General features: G+C 42.7%; 2 protein-coding genes across 4 annotated transcripts in view; one reads left to right on the forward strand and one right to left on the reverse strand.

Annotated features, from left to right (window-relative positions):
- Positions 1-15356, reverse strand: part of itfg1 (integrin alpha FG-GAP repeat containing 1) — a 106871-nt gene extending 91515 nt beyond the window's left edge. Inside the window, exons 1-6 of the mRNA XM_064338009.1 lie at positions 14999-15356; positions 14168-14252; positions 13945-14084; positions 13576-13633; positions 12920-12994; positions 12617-12711 (exon numbers count right to left, since the gene is read on the reverse strand). Coding sequence (XP_064194079.1) covers positions 12617-12711; positions 12920-12994; positions 13576-13633; positions 13945-14084; positions 14168-14252; positions 14999-15182 — 637 coding nt within the window. The 5' untranslated portion in view covers positions 15183-15356. The remainder of the gene's footprint in view (positions 1-12616; positions 12712-12919; positions 12995-13575; positions 13634-13944; positions 14085-14167; positions 14253-14998) is intronic.
- Positions 15357-15390: 34 nt separating this feature from the next.
- Positions 15391-21710, forward strand: part of phkb (phosphorylase kinase, beta) — a 56415-nt gene continuing 50095 nt past the window's right edge. Inside the window, exons 1-3 of one of the 3 annotated variants that reach the window (XM_064337211.1) lie at positions 15391-15526; positions 16451-16554; positions 18827-18913. In XM_064337211.1, the coding sequence (XP_064193281.1) occupies positions 16500-16554; positions 18827-18913 (142 nt within the window). In that variant the 5' untranslated portion in view covers positions 15391-15526; positions 16451-16499. Of the gene's footprint in view, positions 15527-15953; positions 16194-16450; positions 16555-18826; positions 18914-21710 lie in introns of those variants that run through there. The other 2 variants (XM_064337212.1, XM_064337210.1) reach the window with 2 other exon arrangements.

Genomic DNA, 21710 nt, shown 5'->3' on the forward strand with positions numbered 1-21710 from the left:
CCCTGAGCAGGATGATTTGTCAGGCGGTTACTCTGGAGACGGGGCGCTGCTCCCCCCCCGTCCCCCCTCCCCGCTGCGACACACCGTCTCCCCCGAATGACACTTCAGACTCTGCGCTGGATTCCACAGCTAGAGCCCCGCATCCAAATCCCCTGCTGTCCACAGGCTCTGCCATGCCACAAAGCAGGGGAGCTGGGAAGTGAAGGGGCGGAGAAGGAGTGGACAGTGAGGTGTGTGTGTGTGCGTGTGGGGGGGGGTGTATGTGTGCATGCGTGCGTGCTTGAACATACATCTCTTTAAGTATGTGACAATGCGATGCCATTGGGTCACATAGTGTGTGGGTGAGTGTGATTGTGTGTGTGTGCGTGGGCGTAACTGCTTGCATATATCTCTCTAAGTATATGACATTCAGACGCCATTAGGTCACAGTGTGTGTGTGTGTGTGTGTGTGTAGGTGTGTGTCAGCAGCAAACCCAGCGTCAGACTATCGGGCTCTAACCCTAACCCCCCCCACCCAACGCATTCGCCCTCAAAGCGACGTGACTGTGTGATGCTATTTTTTTTACCATAATACACATATTTTGCCTATAAAACCATAGCACCACATTAGCGGTTAGCTTCCAGCAGCCGGATGGGTGGTCACGTAACGTCAGTTCTCCTACCCAAACAAATGGTCAGAACGCTACGTGACGCTGGAGATGCAGGTAAACACGCGAATCCACCCCCAGCAGAGATCAGAGCGAGCTACGCAACGTTAGCTAGCAGCCAGCTTCCGTTTCGGCAAGCTCATTCATCCGGAACGCAACACGCAAATAATGGAATTTCACTCGTGAGGTTTACGACATCATGCAATAAACAGCAGATCTCCACTGCTTTCGTTCCCCATAGGGATTCCTATTTATGCGGAAAATAAGCTCTAGGGTTACCATAAGCTTAAGGGTTTCACGTTTTGCATTACAACATAAATGACACCCTTTAATCTGAACCGTGGATATAGGCTACCAAGCAGATATGTGTGTTAAAAAGTAAGTTTCTAATAAGTTATTATAATAAAGACAGAAATTTATGGCGTAGAACAAAATGTGAAACAGAAAATGAGAAATCAAAATCCCTGTGGGAGAAAGGCACTGGAAATAGGCCGAGAGAAGCCACAGTGGAAGAAACTTCCAGGTTGGCCTACAAAATGACATCATCACTGTAACACTCCAATAGACCCCCCCCAAAAGAGATGCCTCATTGCATGCCTGGTGTGTGTGTGTGTGTGTGCACGTGTGTGTTTGGGGGGGGACATGGGTATGTGGATGTGTGCTTGTTTGAATGCGTGTTTGAGAGAGAGAATGTGTGTTTGTGTGCATTAGGATGCAGTGTGGTCTGCTACAGTATGTGTTTGTGTGTGTATGTGTTTGTGTGTGTGTGTGATTACATGGGTGGAAATTGCCTTGTCCCCAGGAGACCCAGGCAGTCACAGAACTCTGCTCAGTTGCTATTGATTGCATTTCTCCCATCAGCTTCTCCTTAACCTCCGCACCCCCTTTACATTTATCCTGTCGCCAGACAGAAATGAGCCTTTGACATTAACAAGAAAATTCCTTGTCACTCGTCAGAGAAACTAAGACTCTAACCACTCGGCTCAAAATACATTCAGCCGTTGGTACCTAAAAGGGAACAGTACATAATTCTGTGCTGTTAGACCAACTGCATTACAGTGTAAACACCAGACATGATTCCTTTCCATATTCTCTCAAATTTGCAGCCATTAGTTCCCATCCATACAGTTCTGCTTCCACCAGTCTCTTAAATGCAGGATTTTTAGCCTTGCTGTGGTTCTGTGTTCACAAATCAAAGAACTCTCCTCCCACTCACCTCCGTTTTCATATTTCATATCTGTATTCATAACATTTCTGTTTTTATATCTCCATTTTTCGATAGCTGTTGCCATCGAGGAAAAGCAATTTCAAGGTTGACTCTGGTTTTTGAATGAGCCCTGGTGGCTTGTCTTTTCGCTTCGCTGTACTGGTGCTTCTTCACCTCTGCCATTGCAGTAGCTGGCTACATACGCTCCGGTGAAACATGATCCCACCCCACAGGCTCTGCAGTCGTACCCACCGCTCCCCACACAGAAAAGAGGGTCACGGCCATAAACGTCCCCAACACATGATAGAAGAAATAAAGGCAGAGGGGCATAGAAATGTGCACCAAGGACAGAGACTGCCAGCGCATCACGGATATGACTGAGCATGGTTCTTTTATAACATCTTCAAGGTTAAAATGCATGGTACACCTTTAAACACTGTGTCCACGAACTCACATTTTCAACCAAAGCATCTGAGCTCAAAATGGCCACCTCGTGAGGTAGAGCCAAGCTCTTTGAAGCGTTGTGCCCTTCACGGTTGACCTTCCACAACCCCGACAGCGAGGAAAGGTTTAGGCGAGGTTGGCGGTAGGTCAACGCGGTACGACTTGCTCCCGGTGCCAACCGGAACACGGGCGCGGCGAGAGCCCCAGCGGCTGCTAACACGTTCAAAGCCCACCGTATGGAGGCGGGGAACAGGGCCCCGCCCACCGTCCCAATCTCCTTCCCTTCAAAATCACACCCTGACCGCTGTGCGATTGGACGCCGCCTCGCGGGGGGCGTAGCCCTAGCGGGGCGCTTGCTCCAGGCCAAGATCTTAATTAAATTCAGTCCATATGGCCACCGCATCTACAAAACAATACCAGCGATTCTGCATGTGGTTAAGGGCCAATGACAACAATCAACAAAAGCAGCACCGTAAAAAAAAAATAGGAAAAAATTCCTCTCCAAATAAATAATGGTTATTTTTGCCGCCAAGAGGCACGGATGTCCTTGATGATGAGAATCAACCCAAAATTCAGGGTGAGTGAATACTGATGCCAGTCTGTGACTGACAGCTTAATGAAGCTGAGGAATGAAGGACACTACGCCCCTGATGAAGGCCTGTGACATTCAGCACAACATTAACAGCTTTAATGCTCTTAAAATACATACAAATAAATCTCTGTGCGCGACACACACTTTTAATCTCTTTATAATGGCTCCAAGTGACCAGCACCAGTAGCACAATCATTCGCAGGTGGCAGTGAAGAATAATGGCTGGGGAATTGGGATAAAAACTCAAAGCCTGTCCCAGGTGGTATTCTGCTGTAGCATCCTTAAGCTAAAGACTTAACCTGAATTACGTCAGTAAAAATATCCCGCGGTAAAAAAGTAATCTGTGCACGACCCACTGGATAAGATCAACTGCTAAATGTCTGAATGTACTGTAAATCGTACAGGCGATATGTGAGCACATTTTTTTAACTGAACACAAAGTACTAATTTAAACAGGCCAGATATAAACTGCAGCGCTTCAATTTAATTGGGCCAAATAGGATGAAAGAAAACAATGTAAAACAAATTGATTTGTTGTACTTTGGCACTGCTATAAGGAAATGTCACAGTCTATCCTACACCCCAGTTGTGTTTGCGCTGCCAAAATACAGATAATCGTGTGGTAAGATTAAATAAACAGGAAAAACAATCCCAGAGTGCTCCTAACATGGAGCCAAGCACCTTGGCATTCCCACTGGGTACTGAGACACAGAAACCTGACAGCATAAAACTAATTTAGGAGGTCAGGATACCAGCTTCCTGTTACTAAGAATGTGAGCGCCCATCTTCTGAAGCTGAGTGTCTTCCCCTGATTCTGAGAGCAGGCACTGAGCCAGCTCATGCCCTGGGGTACATGGCATCAGCGCCCATCTCTACTCACTGCTGTAATTTTCAGAGCGCCTGTAAGACGGAGGACCGAGCCTCTGCAAACAAGCCAGCTGTACCGCGCCCGTAATTTCTGACTCTGGACTGAGATGGGAGCGCAGCCAATCGAGACGCGGGGAGGGGAATCCGCGCAAGCAGTGCCCTCAGGACTAGCATAACTAAACTCAGAGCTTCGCTGGGGGTTTGGAGAGCCAAAGTCAAAGTTCGGAAAGGAGGCACTATTTTACGCTGACGCCCCCACTTTCAGTCGCGCGGCTTATGCTTGTTCGTGCAAACATCTGTGCTTGCTTTGGCATTCTCTGCTCCCTGGCTACTTGCGCCGAAACATGATTGATGTGAGAGGATAAAAAAAAAAGTCAATTAAAGACAGGCATCACGGTGGTCACCCATACACATGTGTGTGCCATAAGCGAACATGCGTTCTCACTGCTTGTGCACTGCTCAGAAATGTTTATGAATGAGCCCTTTGAATTAGGCTGTACGTGGGTTGAGGCAGGAGAGCATACAGTTATGTAACATTAAGCCCACAGCATTCCATAAAAATGAATATGAAACCCTGACCTACACACAGTGGCATCCAAATGTATGGATGTTTCATGTACGGTGAGAAATACCGCATGTTCACTTCGGAATTTTAAATTGGCAACTACTAACCAATACGCTTGCGTTTTTCCGTTTTAACTATGCATTTCCAGATTTTTGGATTTGTCTGGGGAGTGTATAAATTCCGAAGCCTCACATATGGGCACATTTAGTCGACACATACGTTACAAACCTATTCAATTCTCAGCGCCTTCTTCCATCCGCAGTTTATTAGAGAGCTCAATTCACGAGTGAAATATGATATTCTAACTGAACATCTAAATCGAAGAAGCTATTCTGAGAGGTAATAATCTCATAAAAGCATAAAGGATCGCAATTGCACTGTAGGGGATTAAGCCAGCATCTCTTGGACCGTTTCGCGTTTGTCTGTTTGCGCAGAAAACAGGTGTAAATATCACGCTGGAGTACCACACGGAGCTCCGCCCCACCAACTGCCTCGCTGTACGTAACCGTAGCGATTTGAATCATTTAAATAATCGGCTCAGGCTGACAGGCGTTAAAACTGATGAACGGCAACAGATATTAAGGACTCGACCTAGGAATGTTTGTACAGGAATCATCCAGAATCACCAGAGGACACCGGCAGTTTTAATCAGACCCTTTTCATTAGCCCTCGCTGATAATTAACGCAAGGATAAAGCGGGGGCAAACGCTGCTTTTCTAAGAGCGGAATTAATATACACAAGTTTTAATTAGTTCTCTATAGCAGAATTAGGTTTCTTATTATGCAAATAAGATTAGAGAGTGCCCAGAGGGGGAGCGGTAGCTAGGAGACTAGCACGGGCAAGTACCAGCGCTTCCCGGTTGCAGATAACTCCGAGCTACTGGTCACAGATCAACTTTTAAAGAGAATTATCGAGATATACAAATAACAACAAAATGCGAAGCAGATTAAAGGAAGAAAACAAGACAATTTTATGTCTGTTAAGACCTCATCACTCTGAGGCACAGGCTGGATTGTGCCAGAAAGTGGTAAACATAACAAACAAACATAATGTTTCCAGCTGTGAAAGTGAACCACGACAAACGTCTTTATTTTCCCAATTTATTCTCACATGCTGTACAGAAATCCCTCTGTTCCATTCAGTTAGACTAACTTATCCATCAATGGATCCATTTTCTAACCACTTAGTCCAGATCAGGGTGATGGTGGCAGGGCAAGCAGAGCAGCCCAAATGTCCCTCTCTCCTTCTGCCAACTCACCCCAGGGGATCCCAAGGTGATCCCAGGCCAGCCGGTGGATATAATCCCTCCAGCGTGTCCTGTGTCCGCCCCATGACTGGTACACCTCCAAAGGGAGGCGCACCGGGGACATCCTTATCAGATATCCGAACCACCTCAACTGGCTCCTCTCAATGCGGAGGAGCAGCGACTCTGTCGAGGAGAGTAAGCCGGCCACTCTGTGGAGAAACCCAACTTCAGCCACTTGTATTCACTATCTCACTCTTTCGCTCACGCAGCATGCGACCGTAGGTCAGAGTTGGGATGCAGAACGACCGGTAAATCGAGAGCTTTGCCTTTTGGCTCAGCTCCTCCTTCACCACCACTGTCCGATACAATTCCCGCATTACTGCAGACGCTGGACCTAGACGGAGGTCAATCTCCCGATCTCGCTTTCCCCTCACTCATGAGTCAGATATTTATACTCCTCCACCTGGGGCAGTCGCTCCCCCCTCACCTGACGGGGACAAGCAATCTTTTCCAGGGAGAGGACCATGGCCTCAGACTTAGAGGTGCTGATCCTCATCCCAGCCGCATCACACTTTGGCTGCAAACTGTTCTAGAGCGCGTCGAAGGTCACAGTATGACGTTGCCAAAAGGATGACATCATCTGCAAACAGCAGAGTTGCCACCCCTATGTCCCCTAACTGGACACACTCCAGACCTCAGCTACACCTTGAGATCCTGTCTATGAATAGGAACGGGTGAGGAGACAAAGGGTCCGACACCCACCTTGAACGAGCTTGACTTAACGCCAAGAATGTTAATAAAGCTCTCTGAGTGTACTGGGACCAAACGGCTCGCAGTAGCGACCACGGCACCCCATATTCCCACAGCACCTCTCACAAGATACCCCGGGGAACAGTCATAAGCCCTCTCCAAATCAATAAAGCACATGTAGACTGGATTAGCAAATTCCCATGGCCCCTCTCAAACATCTGCAAGAAGGTGAAAAGCTGGTCTGCCGTTCCGCGGCCTGGACGAAACCCGCGTTGTTCCTCCTGAATCTGAGGTTCAGCTATTTGTGAGAGCCTCCTTTCCAGCACCTTGGCATAGATTTCTCATGGAGGTTGGGAAGTGTGCTGTGTGATTTCCCTTTCTCAAAGATGGGGACCACCACCCCAGCCAGCCACTCCAAAGGCAGTGTGCCTCCACACGACACTTTGTCAGCCAGGGCACCCCAACAACATCCAGAGCCTTCAACATTTTGGGAAGAATCTCATCCACCCCTGGTGTTCTGCCACTGAGGAGCTCTCAAACTACCCCCATGACTTCTGCCACAGAGATGGGTTCTGATCCCCCAGATTGCACCAGCTCAGCCTCCTGAAAGGAAGATGTGCATGTCCAATTTAGGAGTTCGACCTTCTGACAATATCTTACCAGGAGAGGTCAGGGTTTCACCGCCGTTGCTAAGAAAAGCCTGGACAATGTACCGCTTTCCCCCCCGAATGGTTTTCCAGATCCACTTTGGGGTGCCCAAAAAAGTCATTCTCTAAGGCCTCTCCAAACTCCTTCCACACTTTTGTTTCTGCAACTGCAGCAGCTGTAGTCTTTTACACCTGCCAGTGCCTGTCTGCTGAACCAGAAGTCTTCCACGCCAAACAGCCGTGGTAAAATTTAGGCTACATCAATTTAATATCTGATAACTAAATAAATATAGCCGTACATCATCATTTGAACGAAGGCATCTGGAGAGAGGAGGATGATGATGATGATGACCCCCGTCCTACGATGATACAGTTCCTGCTCTCTCTACTCTTCAACACATTCAGTCTCCGCATAAGGCTTGCCGACCACCCGGTCCGTTAAACTTACAAGATAAACCGACACTTCCACCAGAAATATGATCCAATTATACCATCTGCAATTAAATATCAAATTACCATTTTCCAATTACACCTCTATGGTACTCTATCCACAGAAGATAACATTGTTGAATTGAATTTCACCCAATGAGAGCACAATTATGAAGAGAGGGCGTTCTAGCACCTTCCCATACTGTAATTTTAATCTGGAGTTACTGTGTTAATAAACTCCCACGCCGGTCACCCCCGTTTCAGTCTTCTTGCATTACTCCAGCAATTAACTTGTCATTCTCTCGCAAAAAAGGTTGTCTAATTGGATGCTGTGGAGGCCCCTATGTTGCTTAGCAACCAGTTCGACTGCAACATCGATGCTTACGCGCCTATTTGTGCAGAATTACGTTCATAATTACTTTGCCATTACCACATTTTAAAACAATGAATTGCCTTGGCCTACAGTCTCCTTTGGAAGCTTAAAGAGCCATTATCAAGATGCTGCAAGATTGTGAAATGTGATTCATGCCCCACAACAACGCTATGCCTACGCGGCTGAAATTCCCTCAGTCCCACTAAATTCTTGAAGTCAGAAGCTTATCCAAACTCATTTTCATTTCGTGTATCGATTAGAAGTTATACTTCAGCTCAGCTTGGATCCTTCTAGCGGTGTGAAGCTACTCATCCGTGTCTGGATTAGCCTATTAGCGACACGTACTAATATTGATCTATTGGCCTGTGTCTTCGGTAATGCCACAAGGCCCGTCTCAAGAAAGTGTGTGTAATGTGAGCAAATGAGGGATAAAGTACGAAAAAAGATAAAATCACACAAAACCATAAAAGGAACGGCCTCTTACAATGAAGCGGAAAAAGGGGTGTCGAGCAGACCCATTTTAAACTTAAACGAGGCCTTGACACAAGAGAAGAGGCAATTTCGAATCTTTTTATCAGCGGCCACAGAGAGCAGGCTATCGCATTAGCTTCTGCGGCGGAGTGCTTCGGCCACATTCACAGGAGCGAAATGACACCGGCACGACCCCGCTCAGCGTTCCCAAAGAGGGGGGCTGTGTTATTCATCCGGCATTTCCAAATTGTGCATGCAGAGTGTGATAATCTCACACCCCTGTGAGGCACGGACACAGTCATGTAACGATATCCAATATGCAACAACCTATGTGCGCATATTTAATATATGTACTTGCGCGTGCGCGCACACACACACTATATAAACTGGCTTATACATATCCTTTTACATCCTCAGACATATCAATTTGACTGCAGTTCACTGTTAAGTTTTTGAAAGTGAAGAAACAGTGATAGGAAGTGCCAAACGGCCACAGTAAACACCAAACAGATGGCTCTTATAACACTGGCTGATAAATACATGGCGCCTCGCACCAAAAACTCTCCCGCTGTTTATTGCGCTTCTCAGAGCGCTGGGCCTGATGCCCTTGAAAACCCGTATACTTTTATTTCCTGGAATCGAGCCGCAATGATACCTTACACCACAGTGTCTGCCATTATGGGAACCTAATAAAGCCCCACCAGGAAATTTGAGGGGCAAAGCATTGAGGAGACTACAGTAATTGAATTGATCTGAGGAGTTACCATGATCCGAGTGTGTGTGTGTGGGTGCGTGTGGGTGCTCGTGAATGTGTGTGTGCAAGCGTGTGCACTGTCCCTTCCCAGAGCAAACGCAATCACACCCAATTGTCTCCTAGCAACCCAGACTTCGAGATGCAGGTGCTGAGAAAGAAAAAAAAAAAGAAATCTAATTTGTATTTTAAACTGCACCCCCGTTCTCCTGAAGCAGCAGACAGTTCTAATTGCAGAGGACCATTTGGTTATGTTAATCCACCAGAATTTCTTCACAGCTGCAGAGATTTAGAAAAGCTCTTTTCATCATAACTGCCAATCAGCAAACAGAAAGTAGCTCTGAACAGGGACAGCAAGTCTTCCAGATCATTCCAGAGCCCAGTTTAGTCAGAACCGGTACTCAAGCTCAGTGGGGGCACTGTTTCTCTAGAGATAAATATGGACTGTGTGCCATCTTTAAATCGGTGAAAAGAAATATTGATTGCAACTACTGAACAACGATATTCTGAGGATGGTGCGAAGTTAGCATCAGCTCATTTGTCTCAATCTATGGTGTGTGTGAAAGTACCATGTGGCCATTGCAGCATAGCATAGGTGTGTGTAGTCTGGGAGGAGGGCATTCTGCAAATAAGAACCTCCCACACACACACCCTTTAATAATGACAAATGCACTAACACAACGCTAAGCCTGTAGAATATAAAAACAAGTAGGCTGTGTCACAAAGCTGTAGAAAAAGAAAAAGTAATGCCAAACCTTAGTCGGTATAATTTCAGGACTTGTACCTGATTGTAAGTTAACACAATGCATACACAACACTCTATAATGATACACTTGTTTACTTTGAAACAGCACATGAAAACCATACAAAAAATATCCTCTGACCTTATGAGGTTCATTTTACAAACAATGGAAACACTTTAAGCTAGGATTAGCTAATATCCAATCACTCATTGATAATGTAACAAAAAAAACAAAACAAAACAGGATCTAATTTCTTTTGCTCGTGTAACCATCTGAATCCATAATCTTTCTGATTTCCGTTTCATGAATTTCCAACTCTTCATCTGCGAGGAAAAGGTACGCAAGCATGTATGCAGAAATGCAATGCTTACTCTGATGACTCATCATCAGTGCTCAACATCCCAGCCCTGTAAGCAAATAGTATACAGAGGCAGCCCGAGTTGTGTTACCTCCAGTTTAAATACCCTCATTTTTAGGAGACAGCTCAGTCTGAAACAGCTCAGGGTAACAAGATCACAATGGGACTTTGCACCACAACATACAAGGGAAAGAATATATCTATTCAGTGCATATTTCAAGATAACAAGAACCCTATTGATTAGCTGGTCCACTGAATTTCTCATTTTGACAGGGGGTCAACTTGTCTGCTATGCAGGGTCTAAATAAAGCCTAATCTTTCCTTAGCAGACTTCCTCTTTAGGGATGAGACGGAATGTGTTTTCGATCAAATATTCAACCATGAGGTCAGAAATCGATAACTTGCATTTCAATGCTTGTAATCAAGAAAGAAAAGACAAAAAAAAATCTATGCTTACTTTCTCCATCTTTCCTATTGGTATTCACTAAACACAACCAAATAGCTCTGTGTAAAATATTAAATATTATTGAGTTTAGTGGCTAAGCATAAGTGGACATGTGAATGGCTGTGCAGGGAGTGATTATTGATGTAGAACCCGCAGATAGTAGCCTACAAATTCCCAGGGCAGGGATTGCGGTTAGACTGACTAAATTGGCCAAGACGTGAGTTTAAAGCAGGGGTGTCCACCATGGGGAAGGGCCTACAGATGTGACATCCTAATTCTAGCCCGGTTCCAACTGTACATATCCTTGTTTAGTGTCTTAAGTACAAATATATGTATTATTTTAATGTATAAGCTTATTGGAGGATCTCAAGTGAAATGAGTCACCTATCTTGAGGAGTGTTGATTCTAGTGCATCCAGATCAGAATGCACTTCCTAAAGAACTCATTTGTCAATCTGCCACTCCAGGCAGGAGGGACTGAATTTGAAATGGCTCAGGTTCGCCCCACTTCCACTTTAGCCCCATATCTGTATTCAGAGCACAAATGTATGCCTATTCCAGTGCTGATGGTATACATGAGAAAACAGTCAAAGGCTGTCACCCTCTGGGGATAATACTGAGGACCTCTGGCCTTAAAGTCTATTAAGGCGCTGAGGTGTTTTTTTATTTGTATTTATTTATTTATCATTTTTACCAGTGGTGCACAGATTCATATTCTCAATTCATCACCTAGATGGGTCCTCATCAAAGGATCTGCTACCTCTGCCTAGCCACATAGAATACAGATCAGTAAACAGTAAACCTGGATAGAACCAGCCTTCAGTGCAGTCAAATCAACACTTGATTCTGCGAGCGTGTAGAAGGAAGACCAGGCCCTCAGAGGAAACAAAGATCCAACATGTTTTCTTGTCTTCTGTAACCCAATAAGAGCCTGAAGAGCATTGCGCTATGCTTCAGCTGCTGACTAGGTAGTCAGTTTGGTGCTTGACTTGATGGAGATTAGGAGAACAGAGCAGCCTATAATGCTAGCCTAAATGCTAGTCTTAATCTTGCTTTGTAGGGAAGATTCCATTTTGTCACCCATTTCTAGAATGTGGTGTTGGCCAGATGCTGATAACCAGTGGCCTTATTGCAAGGCTCTCTCTGAACCTGACTGATGGACAGGGCAGATTAAAAGAACACCACCCATCTGTGAAAAGGATCACATCACTGAATTCGCTTGGTGGATTATCTATTCATCTGATCACCATTTGGGCTTGATGATGCTCAAAGCAAAGCAAAAGCCACCAAATGAAATCGCTAACAGGGTCTTATACATAGACTTTAATTTGTAGAAGATGGCTTCACAATCAGAACTTCCCATATATCAAACCACCTACTCAATCCCAATAGATCTAACGTTCACATTGGCAGATTAAACTCTTTGTGTAATAACTGCCTGATTCAGTCTAACCACAATACACTTTAACCACAATAAACTTTAACTCAAGGCTGAGGACAGGAATTTAACCATTCAACAAAACTAGACAGAAAATGTAACTATTTTACTTTTGGAAAATTGTAAATGTAGAAAGAATCAGCAAAGTGTACTACAGACTTACGGTGGTTAAGATTAGACTGAACCTGACAACACAGCACTTAATTTGGTTTTACACTACCACGTTTAGTAGGCATAACAGTTTTGGTTTTCATCAAGGGAGGATATTAAAGAGAGGATGCAGCAACAGATTTTGAGCATGTAAACAGGAATAGGAAAATCAGTCATCTCCCTTCACCCAGTGAAGAGTTAATCTTCAATAAACACCCGGTAAGTATAAACAAAATATGACAACACTGTTTACTTTTCTTTACAGTTCATAAAGAGGCAAACTGGTAATGAGCTCAGAGGATTTCACCTCAGGGTCATACCTTCAGTTTATTTCAAATGGAACCACTGAAATAAGCTTTCTGAAGTTCAACTCTCGGGGAAAAAACAGCATTCCATGTGGTAGCATACAGGATATAAGCTACAGTATACAAACTGCACTTGATAACTCTGTGTGCTACCCAAAAATTCAAGGTAACATGGGCGATTCACTTACCAGCAGTGAAGTCCTGGTTGAGGTCAATGAAGGCATTTGAATGGGGAATGTGCATCTTCATCAGAACGCCCAGAGCTGAATGCCACGCCATTTTCCTGAATCAAGAACAGGACCAAATTTTCTCAGTGTCCCACCCAACAAATACCCAAGTCAAAAAAAGTTTAAGAGCTGAAATTCATTTAGAAACCAAATCCCACGGTCAGATGTAATCATTTCCCTTGGCACCCTGATTAACCCTTATAGTGCCACACTGAAATGGAATGAGACGAGCTTCAGTTGCTTTCATTCTCAACTGGGTCATACCTGTCTTTCAGATAGCATACTTGAGTTACCCCCTTGACGACACCAAATATGTCCGGAATCATGTCACCATTAAAGCTGCAAAACAAACATGGCAGTCACAAATCTATCAAACGTACATATTACAATATCACTATTACTTTGTTGTTGATCCTAATTAATGCTGTCGACTCCCTATATCAGCTATAAGACATTTAACTATGAGAAATTTAGTTATGCACACACTCCTGTTATTCAAATAACATTATAACGGTCCTAAGCAAACAACTAGCAAGAGTTAACTGGGTTATTGTCATTTATAGCCAATAAGGATCAATCACTATTGTTTTATCACAAACTGCTGTTATTGTCAACATCACGGTTATTACACCCTTCATATAATGTACAGGCTTGGACAGTGCAACAACTGACGCATGAACACATTAGCAATGCAGCATGTCAGGGAAAGTGAGGGTGTGATTCGGGGGACACAAAGCCACCATATGCCTGCTGCCTAGGTTAGCACATTTGTCACAAATGGCAGACACCCAAATTCACATTAGCAAATTTTAAATAATAATGCGCTGCAGTCAGTGGCAGGTAGTGTCTATTGCTGCAACATGAAAGGAAATGCACTCAGCAGTACTCTTCACTGTTTAAGTGCTCAACGGTATACTCACTCCATAACCAGGGGCTCATCAATAAATGTCATATTCAGCTGAATACTTCCACCAGTATCTGTCAATGTAATATAATACAATATACTTAAAATGTGTTTCCTGCCTGTAACAGTGTTATCAAGTCTGCACACAGTGAAGAAAAATGTTATTCCACAGACATATGCATATTTGGTACACTGTAATTGCACAAACACTTAGAGCAATATGTTGTCGTTCCTGTGCAGTTTAGGTTGAACTAGGATAGTTTTTTTTTATTTATTATTAAAACGTTTAGTTCGGGGTAATGTTCGGGGTAAGGACTAGGACAACTCCATCAGTATGGATGGGATAATCTCATAACATGAGCAAACGCATAAACAACAAACGTACCATTAGTTTGATTATTTCCCCAGAAAACTAAGACGGTGGTCTCAAAATCAGAGCTGCCCTTCGGATGTGCGGTGAGAAGGACGTCCATTTTCGAATCTCCATCGTAGTCTCCTGGAACCACGCTGCTAATGATGAAGTCCCTAGGAAAACACATGGCCTTGTGAGTCAACGCATTTCTGTGTCAACCGTCCTCGGTGTATTGAAAATAAACAGATGCACTTACTTTGGGAGTTGGTCTTTCTGTATGTGTACTTTTGGTTTGAAGTAGGGCGCTTTCAGGTCGGCCAGGAAAATGACAAGCTCAGATTCTTAAAGGTATATGTGGGGAAACAAGAAAACACAAGCTACTAACTAACAGACTACAAGTACTCAATTAGATAACAATTCGCAGGGTCAGTAAAGTTGTTTGTAACGTCATTCACGGTTGTAGCTAGTGTTTAAAACAGCTTGTTGTGTTCGCTTGAAAAAAGCTCCACATTTATTTGAAAACAGTAAGACATTCTGTTTACTAATTTATGAGGCCTATCGTATTATGGCCTGAGTCTACATGTATCCTTAATCCTTATCCTTTTATGCAGTTTCCTTAACCACCACAACCGTTTGGTGTGCTCAGCATTGCGATCACAAAACGATGTTCTAAGGAGTGCCTTCGTTTTTACAACTGTTGAAATATGAAATTGGTGCATGAATCAGCTAGCTAGCAATTTAGCTGACCAATCCTGGTTAGCTAGTTGGCAAGCCAGTGAACTTCTTAGCTATACAATACAGCTAACTACACAATAGCTATCTGTACATGGATTGTGTTACAATATGCACAACCAGCTAACGTTAGCCATCAGTAAGTTACAGTTAGCATTACAGTCTGCAACCACACCTCCTCGGCTCTGTGAAAACAGCTGGCTACCATTAAAGCGTAGTGAAAACCTCAGCTTAAATTCCGTAATAAAACATAAATGCAGGATAAGTAACTAACCTCACATCACGTTACATGTATTTGGCACATTAACAACATCTAAATTTAATCTCATTTCCAGATAACAACAGCAATACTTACGTTGTCTAATGATGAAAATATCAGTCTGTTTGTCTGAGTTAAAATCTCCAAATGCAGCGACAGTTCCATAAGATTCAGACCCGAATAAATCGGCCGTTACATCCTGAAGAGCGAGAATATAATTTCCTCCAAAAGATAGTATCAAAAACGTATAAGATAAAACACTTTCTTTGCACATCCTCATTTTTGTACCATTCCGTTCAAACCCCAGGAACTGGAATACCACAGTTCAAAACGGTTTACGGCACCGAGTAACAATATTAAGTCTTGTTAAAATATGTTTCATGGGAAAAAATAGAATAACATTTCAAATCAGTTTTGCCAATATGGATGATTAAAATGCTTCATTAGGTTTTAGTTCAGAACGTGCGTACAACAAAAAAGGCCAGCTAATATTAATTGTGACATCATCATCGCGTCCAGGCTTTACGACAGCGTCGCAGTTTGTTATTCCTTTTTCAAACATGGCTAGCTTGGTGGATGTCAGCTGGAAGTTACTGGAGTTTAAAGCCAGATCAAAACGTTCAGGTTTGCGCTAATATACTGTCGCATCGTCTCCCGTTTTTAAACACGTGTGGCGACTGGTTTGCTGCAGGTTCTTGTTTGGAGTGCATGTTTCACAAATGTATCTAAATCCACGTGAAGCCGAAGAGATTAGCAAACCTCGCGCTTCCGTTCTCGCTAGCTTAGCACATTGGCTCTTATGTTCGTGATATATGGAACGTTAGTGTGTAAACTGTAATAACACTCCTGCTGTTTCTCATTATATCTACTGGCATACTTAATATGGCACTGCCAGGACAATACTATTTTAAGTCCTCTGTTGGTCTTGCTTAACTGCCCACCAAGATGGTGAAAAACTGTTTGGCTGCATGACAGCACGCGTGATATAATTCATAAAACAAGCTAAAGAGGTCATTCAGTATCCCCCCAGCACCCGGGTCTACATGTGCAGAAACGGCTGAAATCAAATCAGTGTTGAGTTTCCTGTTACTTCTAGCGTGATGGGAGGGGCGTAATGTGGCCAAGGGGTTAATATTAATGGCACGGTTGCTGTGAAATACTGGTAATTTCGGCCAGATTGACTGATCTCTGTAGTACCTACACGGACCGACAATGCGTCAGGACGTGACTTCTTTATACAATATTCACTGAACTTCTACTTTGCTGAAAAATAAAACCCCTGGAACAGACAGTAAGCACTGTCACTATTCCCAGCTATTGCTGCAGATTCCATTTCGTTCACATTTGTCACTTAATCATGTCTGCAGTTACTAGATAATTCAGCTCCTTATCAACACGCTGCATGGTTAAACCTCATTGATTTACAATCTCTTTCACTGTACTGTCATTAATAATATGTGTGAAATAACCCGTCAAAATGAGCATTCTGTGTAATTTCACGTTAATGTTTGACTGAAATCCTACTAACCCTTTTATGAATTGCTGTAGATTTGTAAATTAGCTGAAAGAGGGTGACCCTAACCCGCATCTTTTGAAAATGGCCAGCCCGGCATATGACATTTCAGCCTGCCATCCCAAACTTCACAGACATGGTAAGTTTGTGGATTTTAAACTATTGTCTTGTGGAGTGAGCACACACCCCCAGAGGTGTTAATGGATTACTTTTACTGAAGCGTAAATTTCCAATAGGTTTTTCATTAGCCTATGTTTTGAGATTTGTTTTTAGGTATACACATAGTTTGTTGCTGAACACAATTTGTTCATTATTGAATCTTTTGAAAAAGGTTAAATGATCTCAGTCAGCTTTAATAGTCATCTACACTCCTGTTTACTATTTTATGGTCGCAGATCAATGTGACGAAGTTTCTGCAAAATTATGTAACTTCCTTTTTCTGCCGAGATGATGTAGCTGGTCGGATCCTTGAACGTTTCTTTCAAGTGTAGTTATCAAATGAAAGGTGTGCTGGCACAGCGAAGCTGGCTCAATGTCAGCACTGAGCTGAACAGCACCGCTTCATTGTGAAGCCTCTGTGACTCTGGGGTCTCGAATGAGCATAACCTGGAAATGGACAGAATAAGCCCTTGCCCTTGCTGAGAAAAGTTTGCTCGAGCAGCCGAGCAGAGCACTATCAGTAGATAATGTGGCACTTGGGTAAAATGAAGCCGTGGCTCTCAAACCGAATACAGGTCAATTTTATTATTTACAAATACGATGTCCCTTCACCAGATAAGGTACTACTCTTAGCTGAGTAATGGGACTATGCAGTCAGTTTAAAATGAACTACAGAACTGAAGCTCCGGTTTCTTTAAGGAATTGACCAAGAAGAGGAAAGTATGAATATAAAGAGTCATAAAATGTGAATCTATTTCTATTTGAATGTATTTTGAAAATATATCACCATTTAGGCTATATCACAATATATCACCAGTTCACCATCATTTAATAATTATTTATAGTCATCAGTTCAGAAAGTAGATTATGAATATGGATTTAACATTTTTAATAGACTATATGTCACAACTTTATTCTTGAATGCACATTCTGAATCTATTTTACATTTTTAATTTTTATATCACAACTTGTACTTGCAATTTATTGTCTTAAGGTGCTTCGTGTAGAGATACTAACTAATGATATCACCAAATTGTTTCTACTTAAATATTTGGGACATGGGATACTTCTTAAAATGACATCCTCGCAACCTGTCCTGCTTGGTGACTGATGGACCCACGTAACCTGATGTAGAAATTCTGAATACATGAATTTGTTGAAAAAGAAGGGAAAATACAAATACAGATGTTCATCCTTAAATGCATATTCAAAATGTTAAATTCATATTCAAATATCTTTAGCTGATTTCACTCAACATTTTGTTAAAGTCAGACGTGCATTTCAAGTAGCTAGCTAATAACAGATGGGTTTGACCATGCTTCTTCCAAGTTGATGGAGATTATTGTAATTAGTTTTACCTTAGATAAACTTCCAATAGCTGACGCCCACAGCTGATTACATTAAAATGGCAACAGTCTCAAAATTGAGTATGCCTGGAGTAAACATGGTCAAAATAATGAGGTTCTTCTTGAAATTCACTGGGCGAAGCACGTGGGGCCAGTGATCTGGCATGACAACTTAATTGTTTTGTAAGATCTGCTGGCTGCCTTCGTTTGTTGTCCAGTGTGGTGTACTGTGTTTTTAATGAATGCTAAGAATGAATGTTTCTATGGGATTGTATTGATGTTTGGTTTGATGAATGATCTTAAAATAAAGGCCTGTTCTGGGTGCATGCATGGGTGCCTTTGATTAACTTGGTCAGAACTGCATCTTCACATGCTGAGGAAGTGACAGCTTTATTACCCATAATTCCCTGGTCCACTTCAAGATAGGCAATGACAATGCTTTCCTTTAATGTCGCATTAGAATTGTTCTGCCTCGTAGTCATAGCTTCATGGGTTACTGATCTGTCAGTGTCATTTAAAACATGGGATGTTCTCATCCCACAAAGCAGTCTGATTATTTAAATTCTTTTTCTTAGATTCACTTGAAAGTTTGCCAATAATGCTTAGTCGTCCATAGGAGGAATTTAAAAAATGGGTCAATTTGTCAGTTTGTTGTCATAGCTGTAACTGGCATTCAGCACAATCCTGCTAGCTGCAGTTTAAGTTAAACATGCACAATCGCTCCATCACATAAAGTGTTGCAGGTTTTGAGCAGCCCTCTCTGCATGATGTGCTATTACTGAGTGCTGCAGTACACGCGCCCGGTAATGGATGTAGTGAAGCCAGAACCACAGAACCACTTGAATTACTAAAAATTCCTAGCGACTGCACTGGGAGTCTGGTGATTTGGTTTGTCTTTGTTCGCAGGGTCCATCTATGAGCCGCTCAAGCTCTCTGTCCTTCACCATGAGGACGAGCCCTTGTGGGATAAACTGGACCGATACTACAGCTCGGGTGAGCAGCCATTTTGGACGAGTCCTGTTATCGGTTCGCTAAATCCCCTAAGTACATGCATGAGCACCCTCATGCAAATGAGCCTGATTATTAATATGAATGTGACTTAATTATGTGCCATTACCTATTCATGGTAATATTTGTTAGTGCCTATGATTAAATAGGTAGAATACAGTGTTTAAATAAATATGAATTAGGCCGGGCAGACTTGATTTGACTTCATCATTGAAACATGCATCATTGTTCAGCATTTGGAAGAGTCATTATCTTGAACAACACAGCAGCTACTGACTGTATATCTTCTATAGAATGTAATTGAATAGAATGTAGTAGAATAATATCTTTATTATACTGTATCACAAAGTAGAAATGTCTGTTTTTTAAATACAGTTATCACATCGATATACTATGTTAATTAATATAATATAAGGTAATTTAGACACAAAACTCATACATTACTTTTTTGCCTATGATTATACATGGCCACATGAATAATCGTACATGCAAAACCACAGTGTACAGTGGGTCTTTATGATACAGCTAAAGCAAAACAACATTATTAAATATAAAAAGTGAAGAAACAAATTGTGCTTAGAATATACTACACTACACGCGGCGTCAGTGTAGTATAATGGGTAAGATGTTTGTCTTGTATCTTGTAATCTAATGGGCACAGGTTTGATTCCCCAGTAGGGCACTGCCATTGTAACCTTGAGCAAGGTGCTTAACGGTGTTGCTTCAGAATATATCCAGCTGTATAATTGGATACAGTGTATCGGTGACGAAGAGTGCAGGGGATGGGAATAATGGCCTATTACGCTGCTATTTTGTGCTGCCTTCCATATTCACAATCTGGATAGTTTATTATTTTACTCAACACTCAATCTCTGTATTATGTTGTCATGTTAGAAGAGAACACACTCTCAACAAAGCATTTATGTACGAATTCTAGAGTGTGTTGGGTCACACTAAAGTTCTGTGACTTCCTTAACAGGAACAGATATTACCAGGCTTAAAAAAAGACTGTGACTGCTATTCCTGGAGTTCTGTTAGCAGCCCTGGAAAAAAAATGTTAAACTGCTAAAGTGAATATTGTTTGTCGTTTGATCAGGTAAAAAGTTCTGCAAATGTAGACTAGATTCTGAGTAGATGCCATGGAAACTTCCAGCTTGCATTCCGTGTAATTTGCATAAAAAATGTTAGCTTTTTTATCCCTCCCGAAGAATGCCACCCACCTGACAGTTGTTCAAAGCGGCAGCAGCCTTGGAGGCATAGAGCTCATTTGAAAGCCCCTTGGCTGGTTGGCGGTGGGCGCGTTAATGTGCCTCCGAGATCACGCAAGTTCATTTTGGGAAAGTCATTTGGGACCGGCTTAGTTTCAATGCCTCGGCATCTGACTGTTTCGCACCGCTAATCAATAGCAATCTGTTCTGTTTCAGCGATCACACTCCAGAAAGCGTCTCGGTAGTGTTGGCCTCTCAGGTTTGTTTGTCTCAGACGGTGGCCTGTGTCAGTCAGTGCCGCCGTTGAGAGGCATTCCGCAGACAGCTGTGAACTGCTAGATGCCACATGTAAAATGCGCCGAGAGGAGACGGAGCCATCTTATCTCAGGGGCAGGTATTTTTTTTTGGTGTTGTTGTCACAGAAGCAAACACATTCTAAATTTGTCTTGCTTGACAGCGTTCACCTGTTTTAAAAATAGGGCGAGTAAATGTTTCGCCAGTTTGCCACGGGGGAAAATGCTCTTTTTCACGTTTAAGTCTGGGTCTCACCTCTGCAACAGGGCCGGAATTAGCCCCCTCCACCCCCATCTCCTCGTTGACAACTTGATTTGATCCCCTCAGGACACAAACTTTAGAAAGCATCAGGATTAGTTAAGAAGGAAACAAAATTCTAGAACAGTTTTCTGGTGATTGAGAAAAGTGTTATTTATTAGTCTTGTCTAAGGGCCTTTTATACACACACTCACACAAATACACACAAACGCACAAACACACACGGGCACAAACACACACACACATACACACGCAAACGCGCACACACACACACACGCAAAGCAACTCAGGCAAAAGGACCCGCTTGGCCCTTTGTGTTGTGCTTCAGTCAGTTTTGCCCTTTTCTCCTCGCTCAGCGGTAATGGCTACCGCATCGTCTGAGTTTCTTCATTGCATTTTCAAAGCCTGAGCTACTTCTGAAGCCTCTGGAATTGAAAATGATGTGATATATTGTGGAAAGTCAGTCTGCGTGTGATGGGACGTATAGCTTTTTCCCCCTGAAAGGAACTGAAATTGCATATGAACAAGGCCCTGTTTGATGTTCTACCTTTTCAGTATTCATTGCTGTATTACTTCAAATGTTTGGCAAAAGTGCAAGCACTTTTTGATGTGCACTATGTATCTACTTCATGCGAAAGATCAGAGTAAAATAGCCTGAAATACTTGAAGCATTTTGCATTTTTACAGTGTCACAAATAACAGGACTTGCTTTTATGTCGGGGTGAATTTACCCTTCGAATACTTATTTTTTTCATAATGGAATGGCGAACTGGGTTTGCAACTTTAGGGTCATAGGTCTGATTCTCAGTTGGGGTACTGCTGAATTACTTAATCTGAATTGCTTTAGTAAAATTTCCAGTTGTTTAAGTTGTTCTGGGTATGGGCATCTGTTAAATGCCTAAAATGCTAAGCCTGTAAGTGGTTCTGGTCCACTCTCAAGCTTCACACACACACAACACACATTATAATGAATTCACTTTCTATATATTTTTGTTCATTTACAGCAGTAGAGGGCTTTTTTT

The sequence above is a fragment of the Anguilla rostrata genome, chromosome 5, assembly GCF_018555375.3.
Source record: "Anguilla rostrata isolate EN2019 chromosome 5, ASM1855537v3, whole genome shotgun sequence".
Taxonomy (NCBI): Eukaryota; Metazoa; Chordata; class Actinopteri; order Anguilliformes; family Anguillidae; genus Anguilla; species Anguilla rostrata.